General features: G+C 42.2%; 1 protein-coding gene across 6 annotated transcripts in view; it reads right to left on the bottom strand.

The window, feature by feature from the left end:
* Positions 1-1,954: 1,954 nt before the first annotated feature.
* Positions 1,955-26,393, bottom strand: part of AMBRA1 (autophagy and beclin 1 regulator 1) — a 148,257-nt gene continuing 123,818 nt past the window's right edge. For all 6 annotated transcript variants that reach the window (XM_035115335.2, XM_035115345.2, XM_035115325.2 and 3 more), the window contains 3 exons: positions 17,324-17,416; positions 16,438-16,631; positions 1,955-3,441 (listed from right to left, as the gene is read on the bottom strand). In XM_035115335.2, the coding sequence (XP_034971226.1) occupies positions 2,954-3,441; positions 16,438-16,631; positions 17,324-17,416 (775 nt within the window). In that variant the 3' untranslated portion in view covers positions 1,955-2,953. The remainder of the gene's footprint in view (positions 3,442-16,437; positions 16,632-17,323; positions 17,417-26,393) is intronic.

Raw genomic sequence — 26,393 nt, 5'->3', positions numbered from 1 at the left:
TCACATTTTGTAGTCCATCCATCCAGTGTTTCCATCTTCATCGCAAATGTTGTCTGCAGCATTGGCAGATCCTACCTGCTTTTCATACCCCATGCAACAGGATTCGAACTTATTATGTTTTTTAAACATTACCTAGCTCTTAAGAAAGTTTTCATGTCCCTTTTCCAGAGGAACAGAGTCCATTAAGAAAAGCTGATTAGGCTGCAGCTACAAGATCTGATTGGTCAGGCTTCCTTCACATTCACACCCCACAGCATTTGAGTAGAATATGGAGTGACCCCCACACTACAAATAACACAGCAGCAGCACATCACATGGGCACAGGAGGGGGCTTCCCATGGAATCAGCACCCTTGGGGATGCCAATTCCGTAAGACGGACTTATGTGTTCAACCCTGCCATGTGGGTTGCACTTTCAGACATTATTTCAATGTGATCAAAACCAGGGAGGGAGGAAGTTCACTTATCACCAGAACCTGTGTATTTTAAATAAGAGACCCACCAATATCACTTCATAATGTTCAGTATTTTTGTTCTGTCTCCTGGCTTGGTAATAGCAATCATGCCAAAAATGTGTTGCCTCAACCCAGATATTGGAAAACACTGGCTCATTATGAAATTTAAAATCTATGTGCAGCTCAATAATTGCAAAAACAAAACAAAAGTCCTGGCCAGTCTTCTGAGAAGAAAAAAACAAACATGAGGCTCCAAATTCCTTTCAAGAAACAGCACCAAAAGAAATAATAGTTTTCTATTTAACACCAGGACCTTCAACCTTGCTGTTTGGTCACCAGTGGCAGGGAAAGGCAATTAAGAACTGATCTGGCGGGTATTCTCTGCAAGTTCTTAGGGAAGAAGGAGACTTTAGAAAAAATGTAGTCTTTTGCATGAAACATCCTGATTCACTCTCCTGCTTATGTAATGCAAGCCTTCCCAACCCACCACACCCCCATCTCACATACCCACTTTCCTCCAGTGTAGTGAGCCATTTGTGAACTCTGGGCATTAATCTATTCCCATGTAGGCATGCGGCAAAGCTATAGATGGGAATTCCATTATCTGGCCAAGGCTCCTGTAGCTTAGAAGTGCAACTGGCACAGGGCAGATTTTAGTGCTTCATTAACACTCTGATGAGGCCTGGCAGCCAGCTGATTTGATTTAAAGTTCATTTCCATGCTGTGATTTAAGGAAACGTTTGCTTAATGTTCTCTAACAGACTCCTCTGACTGTGAGCATAAGAGCTACTTAACAATAGGCTTTATTTATTGTCATGCACTCATGGTGCTGAGAAGACACAGGAGCTAGGCTGAGGGCAGTCTCTTGCAGGTGCTGTGTAAGCATTTTTCAGAAGTATCAGGGTAAATTCACTTTCCTGCACCAGCAGGGTAACTAGCTGTTTCCTTTCTTCTCATCCAAGATCCGTGTTTTTTTTAATAATAAAAAACCAAAGCTTAAAAGAATTCAGTTCCTCAGCAAAGCAGGCCAATACTGCTTGTTTCCAGAGCCAAGCAGAGAAGAACCTCTCCCACACATTTTTCCTGGGACTTTCAGGAGAAAGCTCCCCTCTTCCCCCAAAGTATGGTCAAGTGAAAGGGTGGCACAAGCATGAGCCCATTATTCCAAATACGTTCAACCCAACCCCTTACCCACAAGAGAAGACAGGAGTCCAGAGAAGGGTTTGTCATATTTTAATGACGTTGATCTTTGGTGTTTCCCTCATTAGCACACTCTCCCCCTACCTTCCTGCTACAAGCTCACTGGGATGGAGAGTTACAAACGAAAAGGAAAATCACATTTTAGACTAGAAACAAAAAAATATCAGCGCCTTGATTTCTCCACTAGAAACTACATGTACAAGGTCAAGGTTTTTCACATGCAACACCTTACATCACAGACACATACCTCACGCTCTGACGCGGAGCTAACCCTCTCTTCCCACCCACCCCACCCCGCCCCACCCAGGGAAGTGCAACCTGGCCATGGCACCATGATCCCGCCAAGCCTCGCCAGGTTGAATTACTATTATTGGCACAGCAAGGGGTGCGAAGTCCTGGGCAACTTCTGTCTAAGTGCCATTTTTATTGGGGTGCGGTTCCCACCCTACCCACATGCTTTACAACTATAATGTTGCCCCACCCACAGCAGCCCCTAAGAGGGTCCTGCTTGCATACAAAGTAGATACTCTAAAAGGCCCACACTCCCGAGAGGTTCCTGAGCATGAAGGGATGGTGAAGCCCAAGCAAAGCTCTCCCCACCTCCAGTTCTGGGCTGGAAAGAAGAGTAGAATAGAGCCCTGGAGAAGACTACCTTGCCTCATCCAGTCTGCATTATCTCAAGCCATCCAAATATTCAACTCCTGAAGAGTTGCCTAGCACTTGCTAGCAGGGTGGCAGGGAATAGAACTCTGGCCTGGAAGATAATTCCACTCTGGTAGCAGAGCTGGGGTGCAAATCCCCTCCACAGTAGCACTTAAACATACACACTCAATAAAGGTTGCAGATCTCCAAAAGGAAGAGACTACAGTCCTTTTTTATCTGATTAGCTGGTAAGTCAAAAGAAGGGAAAGAGGTTTTTTTAAAAAAAACAAAAAACCCAAAACAAAGAGTAACATTAAAAGCACTGCAGGGTTAGGGCAAAGCTTAATGGATTCCTGTAGCCAGTGAGCTGAGAAATTTACATAAGGCTCAGCTGAATATCAAGGTTTATTACAGCTACTGTAGAAAATGTGCAGCAAAACGGATGCGGGAAGCTAAGACACAGAATAAAACCTCTTTTAAGGATCCTCCTATACAACTGATGGTCTCCCTCTCATCTCCCACCCTATATACCAATGCCCACTGAGTTACCAGCATCTGGTCAGAGCCAAAATCTCCTACTCCTTCAGTTCCTGGTCAGTTGTGAGGTACAAGTCTCTGCTTAGCAGTACAAGAGTAGCACCAAAATACAATTCACCTCTACCTGTTCCGAGATTCTCCACTGGTGCCACCATTACTGTAGAAGTTGGTATTGTCAGGAAGATGGTTATTATTACTTAGGTCACTGTACTCAACTGGTCCCTCAGTGTCCATCGAGGACTGAGCCTGCTCTGACAGGCTCTGCCCACTAGCTTCTTCTCCCTCCACCTCATCAGAGGATGTCCGTGGGCTCAAGCCACGCTCTGTCACCTGCATGGACTCAGAAAGGGTTCGTCCTTCAAGCTCGGATAACAGCTCCTGGGAAGTGGACGGCTGAGCTGAGCTACCATCTGTTCCAATGGATTCAGTGCCAGTTTGAGAACTGCGGTGGATCCGGTGACTCACAATGATATTGTTGCCAAAACCACCCATGGATGCCATGGTGGTGCTTTGCTCTCGCTGGACCACAGCAGTCATGCCACCCTCAGCCATCAGCCTTTGGATTCGGATTAGAGCATCCTCCCCAGAAGCCCCATATTCTGGACCACCTGGAAGAGAGGAAGAGGGAGGCAGCTTAATTTTTGTTTAGAAGATTTGTATCCCTATCTTTTCATCGAAAAGGCAGCTGACAACATTTATTTAAAAGACACACACACACACACACACACACACACCCCAATAATACAACAAGTTATAACAGAAATTAGTATTATAGCAGGAAATGTATGGATAAAATCTCACCAAACTTAAATGCTGTCAAAAGCCTGAGCATATAAAAATATCTTTCAGCCAATGCCTGAAAGGCAGAAATCTGTGGCACAAAAAAGGCCATGAAATAGGCAAGAAGATAACAGGATGATGCACACAAGTTGGGAAAGGAAACAGCATGTATAAGATGTTAAAGGTAAAGGTAAAGGGACCCCTGACCATTAGGTCCAATCGTGACCGACTCTGGGGTTGCGGCGCTCATCTCGCGTTATTGGCCGAGGGAGGTGGCGTACAGCTTCCAGGTCATGTGGCCAGCATGACAAAGCCGCTTGTGGCAAACCAGAGCAGCACACGGAAACGCCGTTTACCTTCCACTGTAGCGGTACCTATTTATCTACTTGCACTTTGACGTGCTTTCAAACTGCTAGGTTGGCTGGGACCGAGCAACGGGAGCTCACCCTGTCGCGGGGATTCGAACCGCTGACCTTCTGATCGGCAAGCCCTAGGCTCTGTGGTTTAATCCACAGCGCCACCCTGTATAAGATGTTACTATGTCCTAAAAAATTCTCAAATGCTTAAATTGCCTACAATTAGCCTGGTGGTTCTAAATAGCATTTGTATAAGCACTGCATGTTGAGTACTCGTTTGTTGTACTCATTTCACATAACTTCCTTCAGGAATGTGTTCTTTTACGTGTCTATCACTTTGTGAGCAGTACATACCCTATTTTTTGTAATTCAGAAAAATTCAAACCCCTCTTTGCAGCAGCTACAGCACTATTCTTTTGTAATTTATATGTAGGAGTTAAAATAGACAAGCAGCAGTCACACATTTATTGCTGGGCTGCACCATTACCTTCCACAAGTGTGTGAACTGATTGTTTGACCACAAAAGCTAACACGTCATGTCGTGCAAAGGCTAATGAAAAGCCTTCTCTTTAACTAGCTAATTATGTAAGAGCCCCGGGTACTTCACGTGGTGAAACATTCAAACATCCATCCCCACACCCACAGTAATGCAATGGGATCATCCTGCAACAGTTTCATCATGTGGGCCTGCTGCTCCTCTGTTTAAGTTCTGGAACATGGCTAAGTTTTCGCACAATGGGCACCTACTGGATATGACTGTGAGACTGTTGGTAACACCAGCATTTCTTAAGTGTTGTGTGCTCCACCGAGACCTCTTCAGTTCCATTGTCTGAAAGGCCAGCAGCAACCTACCCCCTCAGCCCAGCACCACTCAAGCCTATTCTCCCAACAGTGATGGAATATTGCACACAAGAGTTAGAAGATTGGGACCAAGGGAGTTCAAGTGTTAATGCAACTAGCATACACTAAAGTACTATTTGACTGCCTACTGGACCACTGTATGCTACTGTCAGTGGTAAATAACCAATTTCTTTCCTATTAACGTTTCATTTGAATTTTTGCTTAAAACAGTACATGTTGTAACATTAAGTGGTTCATGAAAACATCTACTACAGAAACAAGATACCAACCACTTCCATTCCTAGCAAATCTTCCACCTAGATAATATCCAGAAATAGACTCATAGGGTTGAATCTTATGTAGTCATAGAGTGGAACCAGTGAAATCATGACTAGCTTAAATTTCATTTATTTCCATGTTGCTACCCTATGGACAGCGAAGTATGGAACCAGCATATAGCCTTAGACCAAGAAAATAATTTTTCACACTGTTATTAAAATAATAATCATATAATTTCATATTCATTTAGGGTGTGTGCGCGCTTGTAAATGAGCTCTTATTTATAGTTTCCCACATAGCATGAGACTTGTCCCAATAAATACCTGAAAAGTGGCTGAACATTTTGAAGTTACCTTTCAACCACAAAAATCATTTGGCAGTCAACTAAGCTGTGGAGTGCACAACTCAACACAGGTTTCAAGTAAAGGCATCCTTTTTGAAATCAACATTTTAAAATGGGATTAGCAGAATAATGTGCTTTACAGTCCCAAGGCCTACACAGCAGAGACACCCTCATAACCTGCATCCAAATGTGATGCAAAAAAGTGGTCCGCTGTTGGACTGCTCAGCCAGAAGTCGAAATAAGAGGTATGCATATTTTTCAATTCTGTCTGCTTTCTAAAAAGTCGCTGTCCCCTTTCCTCTCAGACTGTGGAAAAAAGCACTGCCTATTCTTCAAGCCCTCAAAGAATCATGAATTGTGGAAAGAATGGTGCCCCAAGGAATAATTGTAGTTAGGAAAAAAATGGCTCACTGGAACAGCCTGGTGGAAGGATCAGCAATTAGCTGCCTCTCACTTATAGGCTGCTGAAAAGAAATATCCTTATTCAATGGAATGTTTTGAATTGCTCCATAGAGGGATGCAGCAGCCACAGGCTACCTGATCCTTATTAAAGATATAAATCTTTCTTCCAGCCTTCTAAGAGCCATCAGGACCAATTAGAAGAGAGGAAGAAGTGGCCAAATGCTTCCTAAGCAACAGGCAAAGTGAACAGAACATTGGAAAAAACAGCAGCTTAACAACTAATGTTGAATGAAAAGCAAAATAAAATAACACTTAACACACAGTTATGTACCCAATATAGCTTGGAATTATTTGCCACAGTACAAAGATACCAGAAGCACAGGTGTGCAGAGTATGGAAGCAGATTTTCTGTCAAGTGTGTACTAGGAAAGCATGCAATGTACCATCAAATGCTCCTCTAAGTTCCCATAGCATTAAGCAAACAGAAAGGAGTTCAAGTAAGCTACATGAGAATGTTTTTCTCTAAGGAAAATGCTTTTTACATAATGTTTACACTACAGCTTTCCCCTGGGATGAAAACTGTTAATAAGCAATACTGACATTAGGTGCTAAAAGTAGATAATGACAAAGAATTTTAATTGGAATCAATGCTATTTAGCTTATTCATAAAGTGATTTGGAGTCAGAGATGAGCAGTAAGTTAGTCCAGTTTATGGATGACACATTATTCAGGATAGCAAAAACCCAAGAGAACTGTGAAGAGTGTAAAAAAAAAAACCTCTTGAAACTGGATGAATGAGCCACAAAATGCTGGATGAGGTTAAAGGCAAGTTACATACAAACTTATATATACTGAGACAAAGATAACACTTCAGTTGATATCTGAGATAGCCAGGAAAGAGATGTTGACATTGCGGCATATAAAAACGTTAAGAACCTGCTGATTGGATCAGGCGAAAGGCCCCCTAGTACAGCATCCTGTTCTCACAGTGGCTAATGAGATGTATATGGGTAGCCCACAAGCAGGACTTGAGGCCTCCTACAGCTGAGGTATAAAATAGCTATCATGGGTGGTAGCTCTATGAAAAAATGGCAAAAAAACCTAACTGGGAGATTACAGGAAAAGGAGGTGATCTTCTCTTCTTTTCTACAACTTATCTTCTATCCTGAGCTGTAGAACGAAATATATACACCCAGAGCAGCCTTGGTGATAACTTGGAGAAGTTTATGGCCATGTTCTACCACGAGTTTGGCATCCCAAGTTTCTCAAAGCATTCCCCAATACACTCAGAAGAAGAGATTACCCCAGTCAGCATGTGCTTAGTTTAAACATTCCAAAATTCAGAGTAGTCATGACCGTCAGCTACATGAAAAACAACAAAGTCTTGTAGCACCTTAAAGACTAAAAAAAATATTATGGTATAATACATGTTAGTCATTAAGATGCTACAAGACTTTGTTGCTGCAAAGTACTAAAATGGCTACAAGACATTGGAATGCCTAAATAATTTTCTTAAGACTTTAAGGTGCTACAAGACTTTTTGTTCTTTCTCCATCATTAACATCTACATTTTGGGAAGCCACTCTTCTATAGATTTTGGTGACCAAAATCCCAGTTTATGCGAATCACAGCTATAAATGTAAGAAGCTGTATTTAAGCAAATTATATTACACAAATGAGAAAAGACGAGTAAGGAGTGACATGACAGAAGTTTATAAAATTATGCATGGCACAGAGAAGGCGAACAGTTTTTTTCATTTCAAGAAGACTCCAGTCCAGTAACTAATGCAGTATTACTACATAGCTAGTGGACAACAAGGAAAAAAGGAGGGGGGGGGGTCCTTGTGGTTTCTCCTCTCTGAAGCTATTCACCGCGAACAACTTCACTGCACTTACCCATCTGCTGAGAATACATCAGGAAAGGGTGACCATCTTCAAGCAAGGAAGACCTTCAGGAGTTCTATCTTATTAGCAAATCCTATCCTTATCACAAGGGCATTCAAGCTTTAGCTAAATCTAGCATCTTTCATTGGATACTGTTGGAATGACTTGAGTGAGGTAGATATTAACTACACCCATAGACCTTCTGCTTTATGTGAACAAAACCAGCCCCAAGTACTAGAAACCATCTAAATATTTCTTAGCACCTGACGTCCTCCCTTTGTACATCTTTGTCATATAAAATGAGGGGCTCATCCTTTTCAGAAATGTAAGTCTACCACACTTGTCAGCTATTGCTTCACTTGCAAGCCCTAGGATGATCATGTGCTGAGCCTTTCAGGTAGAACATGCCAACATGCTCTTTTTTCCTGGCTTCCTCTTCCACACAAGTCATCTGTTTTAATTCTGCGGCAAGGGCAAAATTCCAGGGGCTGGGGCTCTTTTCTAGTCCCAGAAGCAGCAGGTGCTGATTCCACAGCAGAACTGGCTGCTTGGTAATTTATCATGTCGGGAGTGATCTGATTAATATAGACTAGGAAATGCAGAGAAGCCGAAGTTAGCATTTTTACCAAGGGCTTCATCTTCAGCTGCATTGTTAGGCCCACAAGGCATCACCATTTGCCCTGTTGCTCTCTTGGCCTAACTCATTCTCCCTCTCCCTCCCCTGAATGTATTAGCACTTTCATCTTAGAAATTTCAAACAGGAAACAGTTTTCACCATGTGCAGCAAGAACAGAGAGTCCCGCAGCATCTTTAAAGATGCACACATTTATTGTGGCATGAGCCAACTTCAGCAAATGCAACAGGTGTTTCCCCTGATGACAAGAATTGAATTGCACATTATAAAAAGGTGCAGCACTCTTTCCTCAGTGTAAGAGAAATGGATGCAGCACATGATCTAAAGACTGAATGTCAGCCATTACCCAAAGTAACAAGCAGCAGCAATAGAAGAAAGTATCTCTTTTCCAATGCTGTTTTGCATAGATATTCATTCCTGGACACTATCCCTTTTTCAGGCTTTATTAGTAATTTAGATGCACCATGCTTATGTATTGGTGATACATAACAATTTTGATGCCCCACCGGTAAAGAAGGCTCAACATAATCAGTTGGAACAGCATGAGAACTACTATTTTATGAAAAAATGTCCAGTAGCACCTTAGAGACCAACTAAGTTTGTTCTGGGTATAAGCTTTCGTGTATCTGAAGAAGTGTGCATGGACACGCAAGCTTATACCCAGAACAAATTTAGTTGGTTTCTAAGGTGCTACAGGACAATTTTTTTATTTTTTTATTTATTTCGACTGCGTCAGACCAACACAGCTACCTACCTGAATCTACTATTTTATGGTGCCATGCAACTCCTGTAAATTTGTTAATCTAAGCCAATTATGCAGCTTGTTATTGGGATATTACAGAGCCAGAAGGGAGGGAGATCATATATTCAGGTGGGAAAGAGTGATTCAAATGGCTCCTGGTTATGAGCATGTATTGAGTCACAGTGGAATTTCAACATAAGGAAGCAGTTCCCATGTGCTAATGAAAGCGCAGCTGAGCTCTGAGTCCCAAATATCTTTTTATAACGAATGAAATTATAAACAGGTGGGTGCCATATGGTATTTAGATCACAGTTTTATAAATTTGCCTCTAATCATGGTTGTATAAATAAATGAAATAGCATTGTTCCATATGGTTCATTGTTCAGGAGATATTTTTTCTAATCAAGTAGTTTTTAAAGTTCTTGCTTTAAAAAGCCCTGTCTATATAAACTCATCTCCCAAGGAAACACCAATATCTGCTGTGGAATACCATGCATGTTGCAAAAAAATTATGTAAAGAGCTCTAGAACACACATTCTGTCCATGCAGAATACTGGCTAGATTCACTGGGACCCAACATTGCTTCATCCAAAATTTGCAACCCAACACATCAAATACCCTGCACATGCAACTTTGCATTTAGAAAAGGATCAATAAATGTGGGCAGGTGTCTTACTAGGATTGTTGCTCACCATTACTTATCTTCTCAATGAATAGCCTTCAGTAAACACAAGGAACCCCAGGGTTGTTTACAACAAGACAAGAAACCACCAGCATAATCAATTATTTCCCCCCAACATGACAAAGACTGGTCTTGCATCTAAAACAAGACTAATTAGTTTCTATCTACTTAAACTAGCTCTTGCTTGGCGATATAAAGACTGATAATTTACTGCTGTTTGCATGACATTTATTTGCAAATATGAAAAAGTGGAAACAACTATATTACTCATACATATATTTAAGTTCCGTTTCTCCATGGTGAAAGAACATTTGCAGTCCTGTTGCATCCTTTTTCTTGTTACAGTAGGTGGCCGTGTTGGTCTGAGTCGAAGCAAAATAAAAAAATTCCTTCAGTAGCACCTTAAAGACCAACTAAGTTTATATGCATGCACACGAAAGCTCATACCAAAATATAAACTTAGTTGGTCTTTAAGGTGCTACTGAAGGAATTTTTTTATCCTTTTTCTTGTTAGTTTTTTTTAAAAAAAGCAGAGTTTTGAATGTTTATAATTCCTCCATTTGTGATAATGGATATCCAGCAGCTACATTTTATGATACTCCTTTCATGGAGACCTGAAATCCTAGGTGCGGGATTCTTAACTCAGATCACAGGGCAGCATAAATGATTGCTTGGGTACTTTTTGGTCTTCTTGCTTGTTTTGATCACCTTGCTATCAGACTGCCATAGCCTTTATATGGGCCACATAGAAACAATAGTTTGGACAACAGACATCGCCAGTAGTCCATATATTATAACTCTATTAGAAAAAAGAATATTACTGTATTTGATACCAGTGTTTGGTGGCTTTTTGGTTGTTGTTTTAGAAAAATAGGTGCTGGTTCTCACCACAAAGTTGTTACAGGAAGTGCCACACTTTTTAACAACAAAAAAGGGTGCCGTTACTGCGTACCCATGAGTACCCCCTGGGGGGAAAAAGCACTGCTTATTAATTGCATGTATGTATGTGCGTGTGTGCAGGTGGGAGAGATTTTAAGAAGCAGATTCATTATTATACATGAAATTCTGTCTGGGAAGGATACTGTATAATTTCTTTAATATTACAGTGGATTTTAAAAGTTTAATTAAAGGTAGGAAGTTGAGTTCTATAGATCTTTTATACTATTTGATAAGATGATTGCAAGGTATTTAATTTTTGTGCTTCACTGCATGCAATTTACCCTTAGAAGTAAATAACTTTGATTTAGAATAATTTTATGACAAGGAACCTTTTCGTCTCTTTCATAATAGCTGGGGGGGGGAAGGTTAATAATTCTAAAATGGTTACAACATCTTAAGTTCACTACTGTAGTTCCTAAATATACAATCCTCTTTTTCCCTGCTACCCATAAATCCTTTTTAGCTAAGGGTTCTATACATAAAGCAAAAAGGGTGCCTAGGTGCATCCTTGACATAACCCTCTAAAAAGGTGAAAATGAAGTTTGCCATGTGCCCTTAAATATCATTCAATCTTAGAAGGGAAAATGACAGCGAATAAATGACTAAATTCAAACCAGCTGAAAAACCAACTCAGCAAAGACGACACTGGGTGATGTGAGCAGATGTAACACAGAGGGAAAACAGCTGCTGTCCTTTCACTTTGGTTGTTCCCACATTGGAAATCATCTTAAAGCAAAATTACCCTTCAAACACCTGAGCAGTTCCGCCATTTGCTCTATGCGGATGTCATTCAGAGAATGAACTCAATAAGTCTTTGAAACAGCCGAAAGCTCAATGAGCACAAATGAAATTAAAAAAAATATGTGTCCAAGTGCAACACAAAAACAAAACCCTATTGCCTATAATACATACAGTCACCATCATGGTATCTCATTCCACAGAGAGGGACACTGGTGCGAGTCCACAATTACAATCCATTTTGCTCAGTCTGAAAGAATGATCAGGTACTGGATACAAAATTCAGAAAGCAACTACCAGATTCCTCATTTAAAATGACTTAACTGTATTTGAAGGAGGACTTAAGTCCTGAAAATTTGATTCCAAAGCAATTGGCAACCACAATGGAGGCCTCTTTGGTTAAAGGAGGTATTTTCCAAGGAACTGGGGAAACTTTTACATCCAGAATGATTTTCCTACATGTGTTCAACACACTCTACATGAACCTGAATAACTGCAGAAGCAAGTCCTGAAAATGACGTGTCACCCTGCACTGGAGACCCCCAGAAATGGACAAAGATATTCAAGGTAACAGACTACAAACTCATTCAAGGATGATTATCACTAACTCATATACCGTATTGGGCTTTGAAATATCTTGGCTACAAATCTCAAGTCATGGAAGAAACCCTGACATCAAGATGACAAGACGCTGCAACATCTCCCTTTGCAGCAATGCAAATTATTTAGGAATTTGATCTTAAAATTAAGAACAATTGCTCTCATTATTAAGTCAAAGGCTTGACGACTTGCCAAGGATGCGGTATATGATCAGCTCCCCTTCACTGTTCTGCCAGTGCCCTCATATTTGTAAGTTGACAGCCACAGTATTTGGCCAGAAATGATAAGAATAATAGCCATTATGAGCAAAATCTGTGTCCTGTTTATTTCAATGAAAGAGTTAAACGTGTGCGTAAATCTCCCCCATGGAATCAATGGAAGTGTGGGATTTTGGTTGGATATTGCCTTGTACTGGAAACATTTTTAACCAGCAAGAGATCTTTGAGCCTAACATTTGTCATTTTCATTTGCCTACACTTACATTTCTTTGATTGATGCAGGCTTCAGCAGCAACAGAGTACACAAGACAGCAATTAACTGACAGAAAAGGAAACATCTGCACTAGAGGGATTCACTTTTAATAAGTTTACTCACATTATCGTCATCCTTCCAAAGAAGGAGCAGAGACTCTCAGAAAGACAATCTCTGCAGAACCCTGCAGAAGGGGAAACGGGCTACATTTACCAATGTGACAAAGACCTGTTTCTAATGCTATGTTTTAGGTCTTTGACATGACACCTGTGATAAAAAGTGCCCTGCCCTGGCAAAGTATTATACATATTAAGAAAGTCTGCAATCCAAGCCATTTGTAATACACATTTCTCCTTTTCTGTCTTCTTCCAAAGCAGTCACTGAACCAACTGAGTAATGTCTTTTATCATCCTGCTGAGTGCCACCAATACTATTCAGTCTCATAATGATTTACATCAACAAAGCTCTTTACAAATACTAATTAATCCACAAAACCTCCCGGGGAAATACTGTAGGAAATGTTTATTCCATTTTACAGACAAATTCAATCATTTTCAAAGGCTGCATGGTGAGTTCATGGCAGAGTTGGGATATGCACTCAGGATTTTTTGAATCCTAACTGCGTTACTTGATTGGCAGAGAATACTGCTTCACTTTTATAGTTATGGCTGAGCTTCTCCTCACCCCCGGGCTTGCCTTGTAAGCAGTTCAGTTTTCTAAGCTTTCATGGAAAGTTATTGGGGGAAATGTGGTCTTTTCGGGCTTTTTCTGAGAAAGCACCAAGCCCAGCAATGCTTGGACCCAGCCCTCTCCACGGGTCCCCTCTCCTTCCCAAAAGCTTACTGTTGGGGGTGAGATACACTGTAGTAGTGAGGACTTGCAGAGGCATCCACACCTTACCTTTATGAACTATCAAATTACTGATGGGAAACAGGAATTCTAAATGCTCTCAGCTTAATGGATTAAAGTGGAAGACATTAGGAACTCTGCTACCCAGGAGCTATCTGAGCCTGTTTAGACTGAACGGTAAATATTTAGTTCTAAAAGATGAGGTCTAAATATTGTTTCAAGCCCTCCATGTCAGTCTTCTTTGCTAACAAAAATTTTGCCTGTTATTTCTCTTCCTCCTCTCCCCCCACCCCACCCCAGGGCAAGTTGCCATTAGTTAGTGTGGAACAGGGGTCAGTAACCTTTTTCAGCTGTGGGCCGGTCCACCATCCCTCAGACCATGTGGTGGGCCAGACTATTTTTTTTTGGGGGGGGGGACAAATTCCTATGCCCCACAAATAACCCAGAGATGCATTTTAAATAAAAGGACACATTCTACTTATGTAAAAACACGCTGATTCCTGGACCGTCCATGGGTTGGATGGAGAAGGCGATTGGGCCACATCCGGCCCACAGGCCTTAGGTTACCTACCCCTGGTGTGGACATTTCGAATAAAGAAAACACAAAAATTGACTCTTATTTTGTCTTGTGGGTGAGAGTGGAGCATGGTTGCTTATCTTATGATGTGGCACTTCGTGTGAATGGCTACTGATATTTTTGTGAGGGTGGAGTCTATTCCAAGGACCCATCACTGTATGCATTAGTTGCACCATAAGAAATTTTCTACCTCATTTAAATTAGTACGTACTTTTGTATGATAGGTCTGGACTGATGTTTTGTCCTTCCTATGTATTGGCCTATCCCAGCATCATTATCAGACTTCTTTTATTTTTACATTTATTCTTTAGCAGTGAATACGAGTCATTACATTCCAAGGGCCACTTTAGCACATCATTAATTTTGATCTTGGTCACTGGCCACTGTATCATATTTTCTTGAAGTTCTTCAATCTCTTTTTCAATGTTTTTTGTGGGGAAAAAAATCTAGGAAACAAAATGCTACTGAGTCTAATTTTGGGAGGAAGCAACATGTGGAGATTCATAAGGAGCAAAAGTGAAATGAAATACATGTAGAATACTAGTGTGGGTTTACCCTTAGTGTTTATCTGTCTTCAGTTAAAATAATAATTACCGGTAGATAAAATTGCTGCCACATATCTTCTTCAAGAGAGATATGCAGAGAAGAAACAATAATTTTATAGTATTTACACCAACCCCCAACCCATTGCATTAGTCAGTTTCTGTGGTAACATGTAACATTAAACCATGCTTTAATATTATAAAGATGAGCTGCAGCAAGCCTCAGGCCTTCACAAGCCCTCCTCCTTTGGGTCAATGTCAGAAAGAGAAATTGGGAAGTTTCTCCTCTTTTGGGGATATATTCATATAATGTTGCCCCCCCCCTTTACACAGTTGTGTGCTTTGTTCTTTTTCGTTTACTGCTTTATATTTGAAATGTTTTCAATAAAATATCAATTTTTTTAAAAAAAGTTTCTCCTTCAGACTGTGACATCCAAACCTGGACGACAACCTCAAACTGCATTTTATGAAGAGGGCTTGCTTTATTAAGCTAAACTAAAGACTGAGCAGAATGTAGGGTTCTCAAGTAACATTAACTATATATAATAATAAATAGGGAAAACAAGCTTCCAATTTTCTCCTGGTGGTCATGCTGGGAGAGCAGGTGGTAGCGGAGCTACAGTTCAGCATTAGAAGCAAACACAATTATTATCCACTCAATCTACTGACAAATGTGGTGGTTCCTGATATGTGATGCAAATCTACTTTCTGAATTTATCCTCAAATAGAAACCTGAAGGAAAGATTGCAATCACTTCACAGTAACTGATTTTACAACTGCTGCGAGCAGAAGCTGTGCCTGTAACAAAAAGTGAATTGCTTACTGAGGTGATAAGTCAAGGCTTTATGTCCTACAAACTAACATGCTCCATCTCTATTAAGTGCAAGTGGAAAAGACCCCTATATCTTTGTTCAAAGGAAGCCTAGCACCTATGATAGGGCAGCTGATAATGAGGAGCACTATAGAATCGTTTTAAGGATTTACTTTAGTATGGATGACTCCAAACAATCTGATTTTCTGGTGAACCTTCCTATGTACACAGGTTGATGCATTCCGTGTCAGTGGCCTTTTACAAATGACACCAGTGGGAGGAATCTGGCTTCCAGCTTGAAACCCAGCACGTTCACAAGAATTTCCAGAATCCCAGCTTTAACTTTTAAGTCTCTAGCTCTCAGAGTTGCACAGGAATAATAATAAAAACAAATCAAGATACTGAAGTCAGAATATAGGGTGGGCAGTGTTTCCAAATAGCTAGTGGAAGGGAATGATCAAATCAAACCAGTTCTTCAGTATCTCTTGAGGTCTGGCCTTCTGGTACTTCCCCCCCAGCCAAGAGTATACCTAAGGTCTAAGTGAAACATATGTTCCCAAAGAGACTATGGGTAGGTGGCAAGCACTATTTCAGAAGCTAAGCATCAAAACATTATTTAGATGTGGGCACCTGCTGGCAGAAAAACAACAACAGAGAAGAGCGCAGGAGGAGACACAGTGCTGGTGACCAACAACTGATTTCCATCAGTTGCTTGTCATCATTCAGTGAAGTCCCCAACATACTTGCAAATGTTTGCAATTCACACAACGTTTGTGGTCTGTTATGTGTGAGAGAAATGTTTTCTAAACCTCCGCAAGTTACACAGAGAGGAAAAGTTTCCTTTGCTAGAATCTTAGCACTCTTTAATCTGAAGAAGGAGCAGCAATTTGTTGGCTTATTGATAATGTTTTAGATGCAAGCCTCTTTGGACACAACAAGCTCAAGAGGTGTGAAGACCAAAAGGAAGGTAACCTATACTGGAAAAATTCTTTCACTCTATCAAGGAAGATTCTTTCACTCTATCAAGGAAGGCTATGGTTATGGATAAGGCAGCTTCTATATGTAGATAGATTCTACTTTTAAGAATGTCACATCCCATGTTCCCATTACTTTTGGTTATTTTACATGTTCTAACCTTCTGCAGTCCCTGAAGCAGAACCTCCTGGTTCCTGAACTTCCCTCTCCGTTTGTGTCTCTGCATTCTGCAGCTGAGGAGCCAGAGTCTGTGTGCCCTGTGATGTCACAGAAGTGGTTGGGTTCCGTGGCTGCAGGCCTATGGCATTCATTAGACCCATGTCCCTGTCTGTCCTCCATGTGGCTCTGCTAGTTCTAAAAGAGAGAGAAATAAATTGAAGGGTAAACACACAACATCCTCTATGTCCCTGAAAACAGTAATTTATCAGTACTTTATTTTGCACTTCAGTGAACACCATAAGCATCTTCTTTGTACAATGATCTAGATGTTGTGGACTATAGTTTGCATCATCCCTGACCACTGGCAATGCTGGGAGTTGTTATCCAAAACATATGGAGGACACTATACTGACTAAACATGATCTAGGGTAGTCAAAATGTCTATTTAGATATCCTCTACCTTTTATCTCTATGAATGATTCTGGTTAAAGACCTCAGTGTTAGTGCCAGATTCTATGTTTTAGGTTGTAACTAGTCTAGCCTCACAGCATTTCCCTTACCATCATTTATTTCAATTTCATGTAACATTTTCACACAAAGCACATATAGCTTCTCAAATGACTTAAATGAGGGTATGATTGGCAGCTAGAAGGACCGCAGTTGACAGATGTACTTTAAAATTTCAGCCTGCACCAGTGAATAGACCAAACATAACCACTGGCAGTCAGTCAAGTGCCAAGGGGTAGATAAGTTTTAAATATTCAGCCATCATAAGAGGGAAACACAGGCATAACCAGCCCTTGTAAATTCGATGGAAGAAACATACAGTTCAGCATGTGCTCCCAAGCTATGACTGATTGCCCCTACACTCATCCTCCAAGACTCACCCAGGCCGCTCGGTACTCCTGCTGTTGGAATGCACAGTGAAGACGGTCTCATTCAGCTGGTCCCAGTAGTACTCAACCCCAGAGTTTAAGGCCCTGCCATACAAAAGGAAAATGGGAAATTAAGACATTTTTCTCCATAAGACCTCTATAGGAAAGTAAACATGCTACTATACTTGGCAAAATAATCAGTTTCAGAACTTGCAGCATATATTGCCAAAATGTGAACTATATAATCAGGCCAGGTCCCACAAACCTGTTTGTTCACCTCTGATCATGGTTGCTACTATGTGGAGAGTCATTTGCATTCCGAGATTCTCTACTTGGATTTGGTTATTTTCAGCACATTGCTATGAATGTCCAGAAGTAGCAAGGTATAAATCTTATTTGCATGAAGAGCGGCTGTAAACTTTGGTAACTACATATAAACTAACCCTGTCAAAATATTCTGTGGCAGCGCCCTATGATGCCTAATGGCAGCAGAAGGCCTTCTTAAAGGATCAGGCAGTAGGACTACTAAGGAACACATGCATCCGTAAAGCTCCATAAACAGAACCATATTGTTCAGGTGGAATTTTGCATTTAAGACTGTTCATATGTGTGGCCCTTATAAGCAGCCACATTATTATTGCCTGGCTTATTTATGACATTACCATTAGCCTGGTAGCTGACTGACAAATGGATTAGGCCTACTGGAGTCAAGAAAGTGTAGTTTTATTTCACTTTAGGTTTATCAAGAAACACCTGTCTGACACACATACACATACTTCAGTATGCTTTCACTTTCCCTTCAAATTTCATCTATTCTGCATGGAAGTCCTGGAAACTAATAATAGCTGTACAAATTACCCACCCAAGACTCCAAGGAATTGTGGAGTCCTCAAGATAGTGCCATTAGGGACGTTCCAAGACGTGGGAGCAAGAAATCTAGACAATCATGAAGCCCATCTAACTAACATAATGGATCTAAAATTTAAGACAGACATAATATGCTTTCTATAGTCACTCTTTGAACCCATGTGACAAGCAGCAGCCCCAGCCCACAGCAACTAGAAGTACGGCATATTGAGAGCATATATAAAGAGCTTCTGAGTAGGGAGAAGCTCGGTCAGGTGTGAAAGGTCCCCAAGGTCAGCTAGACAAATTTCGTGATTGCACAGGTCCCTTGTTGACTTAAGACACATGAAGTACCACTGAAGAAGTGTTCCACAAGTGTCTTGAGCAGTGTTTAGCATAATAAAGCCCTGGAAGCTAACTGTCTGAACATGTGCCCTGCAATAAAAGCAACACACTTCATTAATAAGATACATGCCTGTTAAGGAGTGCTTGCAAATTTTCTACAAAATACAGAGAGCCCCGTTTATGTGAGGGTTATGTTCAGAGGCACATGGATAGGGGAAATCGTGTATAACTGAAACTCATTGAAAAAGCTTGCAAACATCCCATTCTGCCCTTTTAGTGACGTCTTTATGACGTTTCTGGGTCACTTCCAGGTTCAGTACAAATACATGGTTGCACACATATTGAACGTGCATAAATGGGGTGCTTTCTGTATTTCAGTGCAGAAAAAATTTGTAAACTGTGTGAAGATTGTTACTTGCGACGCTCACACATGTTTTGTACTCTGTGCAAACATATAAACAAAATGGAGAACAACAACTGAACATCTCTACAGCTGTGTCATGTAACAATTTCCACACTGTCCCAACAAATGCTCTTCCACGAGAGAAATTTGTAACCTTTGAAGCTACCGGTACCTTCACATGTGGCGCTAAAATGCTTATGCTATAAAAACAATTCCTACTGGATGCAAATTTAGATTCAGCTATGACAGTCAAAAGCACAAAAGATCAAGATAGCAGGCCTCTGTAGAAGGTTTCATTCCAAATTCTCAAACTTTCCCCTTGTAGATTAACTAGCATATTTGCAGTCTCAATGTAACAAGCGAGCACCGAGGTGATTTGGCAGGATACTAGGAATAGGTTGCCATCTGTCACTTAAATCCGAGGAAGATGTAAATCAAAATCGCTGCATTTTTATCTTACCTCCTTTCCCATTTTTAATTTTGGGCTGCAGCAAACAAGGTATTCCAGCAGAGCCTGTGGCTAAATAATAAGCTTCTATCAGGCACCCTTCCCAACACAAAATATTGGCTTAGCTGCCAAGTATCCCGTTTTTCACAGAAAACCCCTGGATTTTAATCCGTTTCCTGCTGTTCTCCCGAATAGAGAAAAATCCCGGAAATCCCCCGGATTTCCTACCTGCCAGGGAGCCTCCATTTTGGGTGCCACTCTTCCCATGTGTGGGCACCGGAAATCAGGCAGAGTGGCACCAGAAGTCGCTTCTATGCATGCCCGGTGGCCATCTTGGTGGTGGCTGCATGGCGGAGGCTGTCACCAAGATGGGCGGCCCCGGAAGTTGTTTCTACGCAACTTTCGGTGCTGCGCCGCTGCTGATCCCGCATTTTTCAGCGGGAGACTTGGCAGGTATGAATACTGGCAGCAGGGAGGATCTTAATCCAGTCATTATTCGAGCTTGTATTTCCCTCACTGCACCATCCCAGCCAGAATAAAGGAGGTACAGATTGACCACCTTTTCAGATAGGTGATCTGGAACTAAGTTTGCTCTACTAGCAAGAAAGCAAAGAATCCAGTGTCATTACTTGCCCTCATAGTTTCAAGACAATGTAAAATAAGCATTTTCATCCCTCCCCTGCTTTTTTTGCTGGATGCTGTAAACACAGCCTTTAACACCCCTCTATACTCTGCTGCAGTGTTGGAAACTGAGATATGAAAGCTAGGAGCTAAATTTCACCTTAAACCTAGGTTATGGGCGCTGCAATGGAATGTCCAGGCGTGCTTTTTTATAACAAGAACACAAAGCTGAAAATGAATGAACTTCAGCTAAAATTTTATATTCATTTTTCACATGGTCTAGTCCTCATCTGAAGACTGCAAAAAACAAAGTCATACATCCCCTGCCCCACCCCCAATATTCCTATGTGGGTTACTATGGAGAAACCCAGCCAGATGGGTGGGGTTTAAATAATAAATTATTATTACTATTACTATTACTATTATTTCTCCAGTCCTCAGAGAGTGGCTAGAAGTGGGGAGGAAGAAAAAGGTCCTCCTTTCGTTCCACCAGTGGCAGTTCTAATCTGAAATCTTAGGCGCAGTACTGCTCCCAGAGCTCAGAAACTGCTCGCATTAATGAAATTCCCAGTCGCAAACCGCGCCTAGAACAATAGGAGTTTTGAATGCTGCTCTACTGCCAACTGAAAGAAGGGGGACTTTACAAGAACATTTTGGCCCTTGCAAAAAGCAGGGGACCAATCATTTGACTGTTTCGAAGTGGCTAAAAGCAGACCACTAATCTGGAAATGGTAATTAGCCAGGATGTGGAGCTCAAGGGTGCAGGTATTGGGGGTGCCAGGCAAGCTCCCTCGGGAGCCATAAGTGGGGAGCCCGGTCTTGTGTTGCCGCCCTCCGGACCTCTCACAGAGGAGGCACTCAAAAGAATGGCCTCAGGTGACAGTCGGAGGGTCTGGGTTGGTTAACATGGGGAGAGGCGATCCTTGGGGTATTGCACTCTTGAGCCCTTTAAGGCTTTATAAGTCAAAACCAGCACTTTGAACTGGGCCCAGAAACTAACTGGCAGCCAGCGCAGTAGGGCCAGGATTGGCGTTATATGCTCAAACCATCTTGCCCAGGTGAGCAACCTAGATGCTGAATTGTGCACTAGCTGAAGTTTCTGAACCATCTTCAGAGAAAACCCCACATATAAGTTGTTGCAGAAATCTAACCTAGAAAAAAACCCCAAAACAAATGAGTATCCAGGATAAGTCCCATAACTGTTTATTCCATGCTTGTTCCATGCTTTCCCAGGTACACTGATTGGCAGAGTAAATAATGCAACTGCAGAGGTGATTCAAATTGTGTTTCTTTCTGGAAACAGGTGAAAACACTTGTAGCTTTCTGGCATCACATATGCAACCTGATTATTCTCAGCTACATTCCACATGAGCAGCTCTTCCATGCTGTGGGGTAAATGCTTATTGCTGCTCATATGACACACATATTATTATTTTTAAAAAATCAGGGACAACTGGAGATTTAAACATGAGGCAAGATCTACAGGAAACAAATATACAGTTGCAATTCTGCCTCTTCGTGAACTGAACATTTAACCTCTACTGAAGCAGGCTTCAGGTTTTCAGAATAAAGGCAAACCTAGAGCAAACTGGATACCATACAGACCAGGGTCCCCAAACTACGGCCCGGGGGCCGGATGCGGCCCAATTGGCCTCCCAATCCGGCCCGTGACGACCCCCGCCGCTCGCCGCTGCCCGCTCTTACGGCGCGCAGCGCGGCGGCGCTCTTCCAGGTCGGAAAAAAGCGCCGAAAATCCTTTGTGCGCATGCGTATGGGCCTCTCCCGACCCAGAAGAGGTCATTTCTGGTGCACTTCCGGGTCGGGGGAGGCCCATACGCATGCGCACAAACGATTTCTGGCGCTTTTTCCGACCTGGAAGCACCCCGGCGCGCACTCCCCTGCCCTCCGGCCCGCCGCGCGATCGGCGCGGTGGGAACCGGCCCAAAGCCTGGTAAGTCTGGGGACCCCTGATACAGACCTTCTTTCTTCTTCTTCTTTGGCGATCACTCATAGCCAAGTAAGATTGTCTTCCATAAACACGATTTTAACAATGGGTCCGTAAGTGACTGTGGAGGCCAATTCTGGATCCACATGTCCTTCCACACCTTCCACAGTGGGGACATTGGTTTCCAGGCAGGAGTTGATCACAGTGTGGATTTGCCAAGCGTGCCTTCCTCTTAGCATGTTTCTCCCTTGCATCCTGAGATCGAGTTTCTTCAAAGCCCATAACACCTTTGGTAAAGGCTGTTCTCCAACTGGAGCGCTCGCAGGCCAGTGTTTCCCAGTTGTCAGTGTTTATACTGCATTTTAAAAGATTTGCCTTGAGACAGTCTTTAAACCTCTTTTGTTGACCACCAGCATTACAATTTCCATTTTTAAGTTTGGAATAGAGTAGTTGCTTTGGAAGACAATCATCAGGCATCCACACATGACCAGTCAAACAAAGTTGATGTTGAAGAATCATTGCTTCAACACTGGTGATCTTTGCTTCTTCCAGTACACTGATATTAGTTCGCCTGTCTTCCCAAGTGATGTGTAAAAATTTTCGGAGACACCGTTGATGGAATCTTTCGAGGAGTTGGAGATGGCGTTTATGAGTGGTCCATGTTTCACAAGGATATAGTAAGGTTGGTAGTACAATAGCTTTGTAAACAAGCACTTTGGTTTCCCCGTGAATGTCCCGGTCCTCAAACACTCTGCACTTCAATCGGGAGAAAGCCGCACTTGCAGAGCTCAGGCGATGCTGGATTTCAGCATCAATGTTGGCCCTTGTGGAAAGGTAACTGCCTAGGTAGGAGAAGTGATCAACGTTTCCCAACGTTACACCACTGAGTTGGATTTGTGGTGCTGCAGAGGGGTTATTTTGTACTTGTTGGTACAGCACTTTGTTTTTTTGCATGCTGAGTGATAGGCCAAGCTTTTCGTAAGCTTCTGCAAAGATATTTAGGAGGGTTTGGAGGTCATCCTCTGAGCATGCGCATACTACCGTACGTTGTCGTCAGCATACTGAAGCTCTATGACGGAAGTTACGGTAACCTTATTTTTTGCTTTCAGCCTGTTCAGATTGAAGAGCTTTCCATCTGTTCGATAAATGATTTCTACTCCGGTGGGGAGTTTCCCGTCGACAAAGTGTAGGATCATGGCAATGAAAATAATGAATAGAGTTGGGGCAATAACACAACCCTGTTTAACACCTGATCCCACTGTGAATGGTTCACTTTGAGAGCCATTGTTATCTGCGATTGTTGCTGTCATATTATCATGGAGGAGCCGAATGATGTTTACAAATTTATCTGGTCAGCCAATTTTCAGAAGGACAGTCCACAGGGCATTACGATTTACAGTGTCGAAAGCCTTAGTCAGGTCAATAAATGCCATATACAGGGGTTGGTTTTGTTCTCTGCATTTTTCTTGAAGTTGTTGAGCGGTGAAAATCATGTCCACTGTCCCCCTAGAAGGCCGAAAACTGTTTTGGGATTCAGGAAGGGTCACCTCGGATATTGTTACCAGACGGTTTGCTAAGATCCTTGCAAGAATTTTGCCGGCCGCAGCTAATAGAGAGATGCTTTGATAGTTAACACAATCAGTTCTGTCACCTTTTTTTAAAAAAAGAGATTGATAATTTTGGCATCTCTAAAGTCTGCTGGGATTACCTCTCTTTCCCAGATTTTTTCGATGAGCTTGTGAAGTTGTTGTGTAAGTTCAATTCTGCCCACTTTGAAGATTTCGGCAGGTATGCCATCAGGTCCACTGGCTTTGTTGTTTTACATTTGGTTAATAGCTATACACAACTCTCCCAGATTTGGAGATATTGTAAGCTCATCTCTAACTTGTTTTTGCAGAATTTGTGAGAGGACCTCAGCAGCTATGGGGGAGTTGCGGTTAAGGAGATGTTGGTAATGTTCTTTCCAGCGCAGTACAATAGCTTCTTTATCTTTTAGAAGTGTGTTACCGTCTGCTGAGCGTAGGGGGCATATGCCATGATTTATTGGCCCATAGATGGTCCTTGTGGCTTTAAAGAAACTCTGTGCATCATGAGTGTCGGCTAAGTGCTGGATCTCTTGAGCTTTTTTTATCCACCAGGTGTTTTTTTCTCTGGTTCTTCTTTGAACCTCAGCCTTAGCATTGGCATAGGTTTTTTTCTTAATGGCACAGTTTCTATCTCTTTGCCAGATCTGAAAGGCGTTCCTTTTCTTGTCAATCATGTGTTCAATCTCACTGTCATTCTCATCAAACCACTCCTGGTGTTTCTTGGTTTGGTATCCAAAAGTTTGTTCACAGGCTGCAATAATGGATTTTTTAGTTTGGTCCAGTGTTCCTCAATGTTATCAGGGAATTCTGAAAGCAGATGGTCCTTAAGAGTCGTTTGGAAGCAATCCCGCTTAATGGGGTCTTGAAGGGCTTGAGTGTTCATTTTGCGCCTTGGTTTCCGTCCTTGAAGCCTGCGTTGAGGTATAATCTTGATAGCCATCGTGGAGCGTATTAGTCGGTGATCTGTCCAGCAGTCGACAGTGCTCGTCATTGCTCTGGTAAGGAGCACATCACGGCGATCTTTAGCACGGACAATAACATAGTCTAAAGAGGTGCCAGTGGTTTGACCGAGGATGCCTCCATGAAGTTTTAAATTTATTTTTCTGTTGAAAGAGTGTGTTGGTAATAACAAGGTTGTGTGCTGCACATATCATCAAAAGTAAGATTCCGTTCTGGTTGCTGTTGCCAACTCCTTCTTTCCCAATAGTCCCAGGCCACAGATCGAAATCTCGCCCAACTCTTGCATTAAAATTACCCAGGATAATTTTATCTTCCTTAGGTGTCTCTGATAGGATGGTATCCAGCTGAGAGTAAAAATTTTCTTTATCGGCATCCAGTGTTGGTGCAGAAGCGCTTATAATAGTAGCCTGTTGGTTTTTGGAGAGCTTTATTCAAAGGGTTGAGAGTCGCTCATTAATGCTGGTAGGGACTTCTGACAGGAGCTTCACAAGGTCGTTTTTGATAGTGAAGCCTACCCCATGTATTCAATGTTCTTGTTCAGATAGACCTTTCCAGAAGAGTCTGTAGCCTCCATTTTCTTCCTTCAGTTGTCCCTTGCCTGCTCTTCGAGTCTCTTGAAGCGCTGCAATATCAATGTTAAAACATCACAGCTCTCTTGCAATGATGGCAGTTCTGCGTTCAGGACGCTCGCTGTCTGTGTTATCTGACAAAGTCCGTATATTCCATGTTCCAAAGTTCAATTGTCTTTTACGACTGCTAGGTGGTGACCCCACTGGGCGCGGTAATCCAGTCAGGGGGAAAGGGAGGCAGACTATGTTCAGGGCGCCTTTTCTATCCCCTCCCCCTTCTCGGGGTGAGCAGAGTGGATCCTAAAAAGGGCTGCTCAGTCATGGATGCAGCTGCCGAGCTGCTCAACTGCCTCGTTCCTTGAGTCAGAACAATTGAATCTGCATCCACCGCCCATGTGCCGGTTCATGACTAGGGGCTTCCAGATTTCACGATCCTGCCCCCATTACCATTTGCCGATCGCCATGGGACTTTTGGGGTTTGGGTTGGGTTTTTGGAAGACGCATGTGCATGATTTTGTTTTATGTGTGTAGATCAGTGCACGCTGACCAACGCACAGTCTTCGCAGTAGGGCTCTGTTCCGATGGCATGAAGTAGTCACGACAAACCAGTAGATTCCTATCTGCTGCAGCCTTCATCCGCCTTCACAGCTGTTGTAACATCTGTTATCATCCACCTGTTCTGCTGTTGAGGACTTCTTGGATCATTCTTTGTCTAGCTCCTTCCCTTTGACCTTACCGTCTTGGGTGACCCTGCTGGGAGTACGAGATTCCCGACGGCTTCGCTCACAAGGGTCATAGGAACATGCAAGCCCACTCACCATGACAATGTGATGATCCAGCGAGTAGGATACAGACCTAACGTCACAAGGCAGATTCCTGGAATTGCCATATGAAGATATAGTCTTCATTCTGGGTGAAGCTAAGAACTGCCATTGCTGTGCCTGTCTGGAGAGCTGAGGTGGTGAATGGGCTTCAAGGTAGAAGAAGACAATGAATTCTTAATGCAAAAGCTTCCACTTAAGACCCATCATGTGCAGAATGTGGACTTGTTTCACTCATCCAAATAAGTCATTCCCTTCTAATGTGCATGTGTACAGAAACACTGTGCAAAGGAAACAAGAAGCCCATATCTTGCAGTTTTGGTGTTTGTTTTAGGAAGGATGCCAATACTGTTAAGATAATTGGCTGAGCAGTAAGTGACTGCACAAACAGGCATGCTAACGAAACAAATAGGATTAGCAAGTGGATTCTGTTCAAACTCATGCTGTTTTTTAAATCAAGACCAGCACAACAGGCATAGGTGACCACTGACATTTTACTGCCTTAATAGCAGCATACTGTATCTTCTTCTAACAGCCA

Source organism: Zootoca vivipara, chromosome 1 (genome assembly GCF_963506605.1).
Source record: "Zootoca vivipara chromosome 1, rZooViv1.1, whole genome shotgun sequence".
Lineage (NCBI taxonomy): Eukaryota > Metazoa > Chordata > Lepidosauria > Squamata > Lacertidae > Zootoca > Zootoca vivipara.
The sequence above is the reverse complement of the archived record's forward strand: the minus strand, read 5'-3'. Positions and strand labels throughout refer to the sequence as shown.